At 52.6% G+C, this 11432-nt stretch overlaps 2 protein-coding genes across 2 annotated transcripts; one reads left to right on the forward strand and one right to left on the reverse strand.

The window, feature by feature from the left end:
- Positions 1-5990: 5990 nt before the first annotated feature.
- CBG24854 lies at positions 5991-9789 on the reverse strand (the record flags this gene model as incomplete). The annotated part of the gene is given in 4 exon segments (XM_045241012.1): positions 5991-6041; positions 6052-9611; positions 9649-9671; positions 9788-9789. Coding segments are annotated over 4 exon segments (3636 nt in total), but the record flags the coding sequence as incomplete, so codon positions are not given.
- Positions 9790-9797: 8 nt separating this feature from the next.
- CBG24855 lies at positions 9798-11289 on the forward strand (the record flags this gene model as incomplete). Its single annotated transcript, XM_002648498.1, has 8 exons — positions 9798-10042; positions 10090-10207; positions 10252-10421; positions 10482-10599; positions 10643-10824; positions 10870-10987; positions 11032-11207; positions 11253-11289. Coding segments are annotated over 8 exons (1164 nt in total), but the record flags the coding sequence as incomplete, so codon positions are not given.
- Between the last annotated feature and the right edge of the window lie 143 nt (positions 11290-11432).

Below are 11432 nucleotides of genomic sequence, written 5' to 3' on the forward strand. Positions count from 1 at the left end.
AAAACCCCTTCAGCTGAGACCTCGACAATTGCCACTTCGACCGCTGAGACAACTACAGTTCCAACATCATCAGCTGAGACCTCGACAATCGCCACCTCGACCGCTGAGACTACCACAGTTCCAACATCATCAGCTGAGACCTTGACAATCGCCACCTCGACCGCTGAGACTAGTACAGTTCCGCCATCTTCAGCTGAGACCTCGACAATCGCCACCTCGACCGCTGAGACTACTACAGTTCCGACATCTTCAGCTGAGACCTCGACAATCGCTACCTCGACCGCTGAGACTACTACAGTCCCGACATCTTCAGCTGAGACCTCGACAATCGCCACCTCGACCGCTGAGACTACTACAGTTCCGACATCTTCAGCTGAGACCTCGACAATCGCCACCTCGACCGCTGAGACTACTACAGTTCCGACATCTTCAGCTGAGACCACGACAGCCGAGACCTCGACAATTGCCACCTCGACCGCTGAGACTAGTACAGTTCCGACATCTTCAGCTGAGACCTCGACAATTGCCACCTCGACCGCTGAGACTACTACAGTTCCGACATCTTCAGCAGAGACCTCGACAATTGCCACCTCGACAATTGCCACCTCGACCGCTGAGACTACTACAGTCCCGACATCTTCAGCTGAGACCTCGACAATTGCCACCTCGACCGCTGAGACTAGTACAGTTCCGACATCTTCAGCTGAGACCTCGACAATCGCCACCTCGACCGCTGAGACTACTACAGTTCCGACATCTTCAGCTGAGACCTCGACAATTGCCACCTCGACCGCTGAGACTACTACAGTCCCGACATCTTCAGCTGAGACCTCGACAATCGCCACCTCGACCGCTGAGACTACTACAGTTCCGACATCTTCAGCTGAGACCTCGACAATTGCGGCCTCGACCGCTGAGACTACTACAGTCCCGACATCTTCAGCTGAGACCTCGGCAATCGCCACCTCGACCGCTGAGACTACTACAGTTCCAACATCATCAGCTGAGACCTCGACAATTGCCACCTCGACCGCTGAGACTACTACAGTTCCGACATCTTCAGCTGAGACCTCGACAATTGCCACCTCGACCGCTGAGACTACTACAGTTCCGACATCTTCAGCTGAGACCTCGACAATTGCCACCTCGACCGCTGAGACTACTACAGTTCCGACATCTTCAGCTGAGACCTCGACAATTGCCACCTTGACGGCTGAGACTAGTACAGTTCCGACATCTTCAGCTGAGACCTCGACAATCGCCACCTCGACCGCTGAGACTACTACAGTTCCGACATCTTCAGCTGAGACCACGACAGCCGAGACCTCGACAATTGCCACCTCGACCGCTGAGACTAGTACAGTTCCGACATCTTCAGTTGAGACCTCGACAATTGCCACTTCGACCGCTGAGACTACTACAGTTCCGACATCTTCAGTTGAGACCTCGACAATTGCCACTTCGACCGCTGAGACTAGTACAGTTCCAACATCTTCAGCTGAGACCTCGACAATTTCCACCTCGACCGCTGAGACTACTACAGTTCCGACATCTTCAGCTGAGACCTCGACAGCCGAGACCTCGACAATTGCCACCTCGACCGCTGAGACTACTACAGTTCCGACATCTTCAGCTGAGACCTCGACAATTTCCACCTCGACCGCTGAGACTACTACAGTTCCGACATCTTCAGTTGAGACCTCGACAATTGCCACTTCGACCGCTGAGACTAGTACAGTTCCAACATCTTCAGCTGAGACCTCGACAATTTCCACCTCGACCGCTGAGACTACTACAGTCCCGACATCTTCAGCTGAGACCACGACAAGCGCCACCTCGACCGCTGAGACTACTACAGTTCCAACATCTTCAGCTGAGACCTCGACAATCGCCACCTCGACCGCTGAGACTACTACAGTCCCGACATCTTCAGCTGAGACCTCGACAATTGCCACCTCGACCGCTGAGACTACTACAGTTCCGACATCTTCAGCTGAGACCTCGACAATTGCCACCTCGACCGCTGAGACTACTACAGTCCCGACATCTTCAGCTGAGACCTCGACAATTGCCACCTCGACCGCTGAGACTACTACAGTCCCGACATCTTCAGCTGAGACCTCGACAATCGCCACCTCGACCGCTGAGACTACTACAGTTCCGACATCTTCAGCTGAGACCTCGACAATTGCCACCTCGACCGCTGAGACTACTACAGTCCCGACATCTTCAGCTGAGACCTCGACAATCGCCACCTCGACCGCTGAGACTACTACAGTCCCGACATCTTCAGCTGAGATCACGACAGCTGAGACCTCGACAATTGCCACCTCGACCGCTGAGACTAGTACTGTTCCGACATCTTCAGCTGAAACCTCGACAATTGCCACCTCGACCGCTGAGACTACTACAGTTCCGACATCTTCAGCTGAGACCTCGACAATTGCCACCTCGACCGCTGAGACTAGTACAGTCCCGACATCTTCAGCTGAGACCTCGACAATCGCCACCTCGACCGCTGAGACTACTACAGTTGCGACATCTTCAGCTGAGACCTCGACAATTGCCACCTCGACCGCTGAGACTACTACAGTTCCGACATCTTCAGCTGAGACCTCGACAGCCGAGACCTCGACAATTGCCACCTCGACCGCTGAGACTACTACAGTTCCGACATCTTCAGCTGAGACCTCGACAATTGCCACCTCGACCGCTGAGACTACTACAGTCCCGACATCTTCAGCTGAGACCTCGACAATTGCCACCTCGACCGCTGAGACTACTACAGTCCCGACATCTTCAGCTGAGACCTCGACAATTGCCACCTCGACCGCTGAGACTAGTACAGTTCCGACATCTTCAGCTGAGACCACGACAGCCGAGACCTCGACAATTGCCACCTCGACTGCTGAGACTAGTACAGTTCCGACATCTTCAGCTGAGACCTCGACAATTGCCACCTCAACTGCTGAGACTACTACAGTTCCGACATCTTCAGCTGAGACCTCGACAATTGCCACCTCGACTGCTGAGACTAGTACAGTTCCAACATCTTCAGCTGAGACCTCGACAATTGCCACCTCGACTGCTGAGACTACTACAGTTCCGACATCTTCAGCTGAGACCTCGACAATCGCCACCTCAACTGCTGAGACTACTACAGTTCCGACATCTTCAGCTGAGACCTCGACAATTGCCACCTCGACCGCTGAGACTAGTACAGTTCCGACATCTTCAGCTGAGACCTCGACAATTGCCACCTCGACCTCTGAGACTAGTACAGTTCCGACATCTTCAGCTGAGACCTCGACAATTGCCACCTCAACTGCTGAGACTACTACAGTTCCGACATCTTCAGCTGAGACCTCGACAATCGCCACCTCAACTGCTGAGACTACTACAGTTCCGACATCTTCAGCCGAGACCTCGACAATTGCCACCTCGACCGCTGAGACTACTACAGTTCCGACATCTTCAGCAGAGACCTCGACAATTGCCACCTCGACCGCTGAGACTACTACAGTCCCGACATCTTCAGCTGAGACCTCGACAATTGCCACCTCGACCGCTGAGACTAGTACAGTTCCGACATCTTCAGCTGAGACCTCGACAATTGCCACTTCGACCGCTGAGACTAGTACAGTTCCGACATCTTCAGCTGAGACCTCGACAATTGCCACCTCGACCGCTGAGACTAGTACAGTTCCGACATCTTCAGCTGAGACCACGACAGCCGAGACCTCGACAATTGCCACCTCGACCGCTGAGACTACTACAGTTCCGACATCTTCAGCTGAGACCACGACAGCCGAGACCTCGACAATTGCCACCTCGACCGCTGAGACTAGTACAGTTCCAACATCTTCAGCTGAGACCTCGACAATTGCCAACTCGACCGCTGAGACTACTACAGTTCCGACATCTTCAGCTGAGACCACGACAGCCGAGACCTCGACATTGCCACCTCGACCGTGAGACTACTACAGTTCCGACATCTTCAGCTGAGACCTCGACAATCGCCACCTCGACCGCTGAGACTACTACAGTTCCGACATCTTCAGTTGAGACCTCGACAATTGCCACTTCGACCGCTGAGACTACTACAGTTCCAACATCTTCAGCTGAGACCTCGACAATTGCCACCTCGACCGCTGAGACTACTACAGTTCCGACATCTTCAGCTGAGACCACGACAGCCGAGACCTCGACAATTGCCACCTCGACCGCTGAGACTACTTCAGTTGCGACATCTTCAGCTGAGACCTCGACAATTGCCACCTCGACCGCTGAGACTACTACAGTTCCGACATCTTCAGCTGAGACCTCGACAATTGCCACCTCGACCGCTGAGACTACTACAGTTGCGACATCTTCAGCTGAGACCTCGACAATTGCCACCTCGACCGCTGAGACTACTACAGTCCCGACATCTTCAGCTGAGACCTCGACAATTGCCACCTCGACCGCTGAGACTACTACAGTTCCGACATCTTCAGCTGAGACCTCGACAATCGCCACCTCGACCGCTGAGACTACTACAGTTCCAACATCTTCAGCTGAGACCTCGACAATCGCCACCTCGACCGCTGAGACTACTACAGTCCCGACATCTTCAGCTGAGACCTCGACAATTGCCACCTCGACCGCTGAGACTAGTACAGTTCCGACATCTTCAGCTGAGACCTCGACAATTGCCACCTCGACCGCTGAGACTACTACAGTCCCGACATCTTCAGCTGAGACCTCGACAATTGCCACCTCGACCGCTGAGACTACTACAGTCCCGACATCTTCAGCTGAGACCTCGACAATCGCCACCTCGACCGCTGAGACTACTACAGTTCCAACATCTTCAGCTGAGACCTCGACAATTGCCACCTCGACCGCTGAGACTAGTACAGTCCCGACATCTTCAGCTGAGACCGCGACAGCCGAGACCTCGACAATTGCCACCTCGACCGCTGAGACTAGTACAGTTCCGACATCTTCAGCTGAGACCTCGACAATTGCCACCTCGACCGCTGAGACTACTACAGTTCCGACATCTTCAGCTGAGACCTCGACAATCGCCACCTCGACCGCTGAGACTACTACAGTTCCGACATCTTCAGCTGAGACCTCGACAATCGCCACCTCGACCGCTGAGACTACTACAGTTCCAACATCATCAGCTGAGACCTCGACAATTGCCACCTCGACCGCTGAGACTACTACAGTTCCAACATCATCAGCTGAGACCTCGACAATTGCCACCTCAACCGCTGAGACTACTACAGTTCCGACATCTTCAGCTGAGACCTCGACAATTGCCACCTCGACCGCTGAGACTACTACAGTTCCGACATCTTCAGCTGAGACCTCGACAATTGCCACCTCAACCGCTGAGACTACTACAGTTCCGACATCTTCAGCTGAGACCTCGACAATTGCCACCTCGACCGCTGAGACTACTACAGTCCCGACATCTTCAGCTGAGACCTCGACAATCGCCACCTCGACCGCTGAGACTACTACAGTTCCGACATCTTCAGCTGAGACCTCGACAATTGCCTCCTCGACCGCTGAGATTACTACAGTCCCGACATCTTCAGCTGAGACCTCGACAATCGCCACCTCGACCGCTGAGACTACTACAGTTCCAACATCATCAGCTGAGACCTCGACAATTGCCACCTCGACCGCTGAGACTACTACAGTTCCGACATCTTCAGCTGAGACCTCGACAATCGCCACCTCGACCGCTGAGACTACTACAGTTCCGACATCTTCAGCTGAGACCTCGACAATCGCCACCTCGACCGCTGAGACTACTACAGTTCCAACATCATCAGCTGAGACCTCGACAATTGCCACCTCAACCGCTGAGACTACTACAGTTCCGACATCATCAGCTGAGACCTCGACAATTGCCACCTCGACCGCTGAGACTACTACAGTTCCAACATCATCAGCTGAGACCTCGACAATTGCCACCTCGACCGCTGAGACTACTACAGTTCCGACATCTTCAGCTGAGACCTCGACAATTGCCACCTCGACCGCTGAGACTACTACAGTTCCGACATCTTCAGCTGAGACCTCGACAATTGCCACCTCAACCGCTGAGACTACTACAGTTCCGACATCTTCAGCTGAGACCTCGACAATTGCCACCTCGACCGCTGAGACTACTACAGTCCCGACATCTTCAGCTGAGACCTCGACAATCGCCACCTCGACCGCTGAGACTACTACAGTTCCGACATCTTCAGCTGAGACCTCGACAATTGCCTCCTCGACCGCTGAGATTACTACAGTCCCGACATCTTCAGCTGAGACCTCGACAATTGCCACCTCGACCGCTGAGACTACTACAGTTCCAACATCTTCAGCTGAGACCTCGACAATTGCCACCTCGACCGCTGAGACTACTACAGTCCCGACATCTTCAGCTGAGACCTCGACAATTGCCACCTCGACCGCTGAGACTAGTACAGTTCCGACATCTTCAGCTGAGACCTCGACAATTGCCACCTCGACCGCTGAGACTACTACAGTTCCGACATCTTCAGCTGAGACCACGACAGCTGAGACCTCGACAATTGCCACCTCGACCGCTGAGACTACTACAGTTCCAACATCTTCAGCTGAGACCTCGACAATTGCCACCTCGACCGCTGAGACTAGTACAGTTCCGACATCTTCAGCTGAGACGACGACAGCCGAGACCTCGACAATTGCCACCTCGACCGCTGAGACTAGTACAGTTCCAACATCTTCAGCTGAGACCTCGACAATTGCCAACTCGACCGCTGAGACTACTTCAGTTCCGACATCTTCAGCTGAGACCACGACAGCCGAGACCTCGACAATTGCCACCTCGACCGCTGAGACTACTACAGTCCCGACATCTTCAGCTGAGACCTCGACAATTGCCACCTCGACCTCTGAGACTAGTACAGTTCCGACATCTTCAGCTGAGACCACGACAGCCGAGACCTCGACAATTGCCACCTCGACCGCTGAGACTAGTACAGTTCCAACATCTTCAGCTGAGACCTCGACAATTGCCAACTCGACCGCTGAGACTAGTACAGTTCCGACATCTTCAGCTGAGACCACGACAGCCGAGACCTCGACAATTGCCACCTCGACCGCTGAGACTAGTACAGTTCCGACATCTTCAGCTGAGACCTCGACAATTGCCACCTCGACCGCTGAGACTACTTCAGTTCCGACATCTTCAGCTGAGACCTCGACAATTGCCACCTCGACCGCTGAGACTACTACAGTCCCGACATCTTCAGCTGAGACCTCGACAATTGCCACCTCGACCGCTGAGACTACTTCAGTTCCGACATCTTCAGCTGAGACCTCGACAATTGCCACCTCGACCGCTGAGACTACTACAGTTCCGACATCTTCAGCTGAGACCTCGACAATTGCCACCTCGACCGCTGAGACTAGTACAGTTCCGACATCTTCAGCTGAGACCTCGACAATTGCCACCTCGACCGCTGAGACTACTACAGTCCCGACATCTTCAGCTGAGACCTCGACAATCGCCACCTCGACCGCTGAGACTAGTACAGTCCCGACATCTTCAGCTGAGACCTCGACAATCGCCACCTCGACCGCTGAGACTACTACAGTTCCGACATCTTCAGCTGAGACCTCGACAATCGCCACCTCGACCGCTGAGACTAGTACAGTTCCGACATCTTCAGCTGAGACCACGACAGCCGAGACCTCGACAATTGCCACCTCGACCGCTGAGACTACTACAGTCCCGACATCTTCAGCTGAGACCTCGACAATCGCCACCTCGACCGCTGAGACTACTACAGTTCCGACATCTTCAGCTGAAACCTCGACAATTGCCACCTCGACCGCTGAGACTACTACAGTTCCGACATCTTCAGCTGAGACCTCCACAATTGCCACCTCGACCGCTGAGACTACTACAGTTCCGACATCTTCAGCTGAGACCTCGACAATTGCCACCTCGACCGCTGAGACTACTACAGTTCCGACATCTTCAGCTGAGACCTCGACAATTGCCACCTCGACCGCTGAGACTACTACAGTTCCGACATCTTCAGCTGAGACCTCGACAATTGCCACCTCGACCGCTGAGACTAGTACAGTTCCAACATCTTCAGCTGAGACCTCGACAATTGCCACCTCGACCGCTGAGACTACTACAGTTCCGACATCTTCAGCTGAGACCTCGACAATTGCCACCTCGACCGCTGAGACTACTACAGTTCCGACATCTTCAGCTGAGACCTCGACAATTGCCACCTCGACCGCTGAGACTAGTACAGTTCCGACATCTTCAGCTGAGACCTCGACAATCGCCACCTCGACCGCTGAGACTACTACAGTTCCGACATCTTCAGCAGAGACCTCGACAATTGCCACCTCGACCGCTGAGACTACTACAGTCCCGACATCTTCAGCTGAGACCTCGACAATTGCCACTTCGACCGCTGAGACTAGTACAGTTCCAACATCTTCAGCTGAGACCTCGACAATCGCCACCTCGACCGCTGAGACTACTACAGTTCCGACATCTTCAGCTGAGACCTCGACAATTGCCACCTCGACAATTGCCACCTCGACCGCTGAGACTACTACAGTCCCGACATCTTCAGCTGAGACCACGACAGCCGAGACCTCGACAATTGCCACCTCGACCGCTGAGACTAGTACAGTTCCGACATCTGCAGCTGAGACCACGACAGCAGAGACCTCGACAACTGCCACCTCGACCGCTGAGACTAGTACAGTTCCAACATCTTCAGCTGAGACCTCGACAATTGCCAACTCGACCGCTGAGACTAGTACAGTTCCGACATCTTCAGCTGAGACCACGACAGCCGAGACCTCGACAATTGCCACCTCGACCGCTGAGACTAGTACAGTTCCAACATCTTCAGCTGAGACCTCGACAATTGCCACCTCGACCGCTGAGACTAGTACAGTTCCGACATCTTCAGCTGAGACAACGACAGCCGAGACCTCGACAATTGCCACCTCGACCGCTGAGACTACTTCAGTTCCGACATCTTCAGCTGAGACCTCGACAATTGCCACCTCGACCGCTGAGACTAGTACAGTTCCGACATCTTCAGCTGAGACCTCGACAATTGCCACCTCGACCGGTGAGACTAGTACAGTTCCGACATCTTCAGCTGAGACCACGACAGCCGAGACCTCGACAATTGCCACCTCGACCGGTGAGACTACTACAGTTCCGACATCTTCAGCTGAGACCTCGACAATTGCCACCTCGACCGCTGAGACTAGTACAGTTCCGACATCTTCAGCTGAGACCACGACAGCTGAGACCTCGACAATTGCCACCTCGACCGCTGAGACTACTACAGTTCCGACATCTTCAGCTGAGACCTCGACAATTGCCACCTCGACCGCTGAGACTAGTACAGTTCCGACATCTTCAGCTGAGACCTCGACAATCGCCACCTCGACCGCTGAGACTACTACAGTTCCGACATCTTCAGCTGAGACCTCGACAATTGCCACCTCGACCGCTGAGACTAGTACAGTTCCGACATCTTCAGCTGAGACCACGACAGCCGAGACCTCGACAATTGCCACCTCGACCGCTGAGACTACTACAGTCCCGACATCTTCAGCTGAGACCTCGACAATCGCCACCTCGACCGCTGAGACTACTACAGTTCCAACATCTTCAGCTGAGACCTCGACAGTCGAGACGACGACGAGTTGCCACTTCGACCGCTGAGACTAGTACAATCCCAACTACAACCGTTCCAGCAACATCGGCAAGAACGACTACTGGAAGGACGACTTCGACCGCAACTGTTTCAACATCGTCAACAACAACGGCAAAGACGACTACAGCTACAACCACAACAGTTCCAACTACGATGGGCACAACACCAGCGTGCTGTGTTCTGGGAGGTGTTTGGTCTGAATGGGTACAAACCGGAAATTGTAACGACACTTGTGGTAACTGCGGAACAACTACCTATTCAAGAACTTGTCTCTCACAGAGCATGTGTGGTTCGTGCAGGTATTTCATTGAATTCGGGTATTAGTTTTCCAAAAAAAATTTTCCAGTGGCCGCTCATCAAAAACAGGAGAATGTGCTCCAGCACCATGCGAATACCCAAGAGCAACATGTTGTGGTACCAGAACAAAAATTATCGTTGGAAGTACATTCGAATGTTCTGCAGGGGTTAGTAAAGTCATAAGTATTTATTCTTAGCGGATTTATTTCAGGACGATAGTGACCCACCACCATCCACTCTCTGCGCACCGTCTTGCTGTCCATCATCTGGAGGATACTGGTCAGAATGGTCCGATGGAGGTGCCTGCCCAACTTCCTGTGGGTCTTGCTCACAGAAAACTCAACGGCGTGTCTGTCTCTCACCATCTTCTTGCCCATGCAGGTTTGATAATTTTGGTCCAAGTTTTTTTTTATGTATTTAATAATTTTTGTTCAATTTCAGAGGCGCTGATTCTCGTGAAGTCAACTGTGGCATCGGTGTTTGCTATTTCCCACTAGACTCGTGCTGTGCAGGATTTTCGGCTACTGTCATTGATAATGCACATGCATGCGGACCTCAGGTGAGCTCCAAAGTTCGCTACTATTCAGGAGTGAAATTTTCAGCCAAACTACACAACACCATATGCTCCATACGACCCAACATGTTCCGAAACTTGCTGCGCAGAAACTGGAATATGGTCCGAATGGACAACGGCTCCGATGCAATGCAGAGATTACTGTGGATCGTGTGGAAATCAGACAAGAACAAGAGAATGTCTATCGGAAGCAGATGGCTGTCCTTGCCAGTAAGGTTGAGATTACTGTAGCTAAGAAGACTTGTTCTGTTTCAGAGGCCCTTCAACATTGACTGAACCATGCGGGGTTGGAGTTTGCTATTTCCCAAGGTTGAGTTGCTGTCCAGGATTTAGTGCAACAGTTATCAACAATGCACACACCTGCGGACCATTGGTAAGTCTTTGAAAAACCTGTTAAAACAAAATAACGATTTTCAGCCCACCCAAGTAGCGGAACCCGAAAAAATAAACACTTGCGGTGTAAACTGCTGCCCGAGCGCAGGAATTTGGGGAGAATGGACCACTGCAATTGCTTGTAACGATACATGTGGATCTTGTGGTACTACAACAAGATCTAGAGTTTGTCTGTCATTACAGTATGGTTGCAGCTGCACGTGAGTGTCAAAGTTTGTGAGAAAAGTTTATAATTTCGGTTTCAGGGGCGCTGCCACGGATTCTCAACCATGTGCTTCTTCGGTTTGTTTGTACCCAAGAGCATCTTGTTGTCCTGGCTACAAAAAGACAATTGATGTGGCCACTAAGAGCTTCTTCTGTGGTCCATTGCCAACAACACCAGCTTTTAATCCCGAGCAGACGACTTGTTGTGATCCAGGTAAGCG

Source organism: Caenorhabditis briggsae (assembly GCF_000004555.2).
Source record: "Caenorhabditis briggsae AF16 supercontig from assembly CB4, cb25.NA_235, whole genome shotgun sequence".
Lineage (NCBI taxonomy): Eukaryota > Metazoa > Nematoda > Chromadorea > Rhabditida > Rhabditidae > Caenorhabditis > Caenorhabditis briggsae.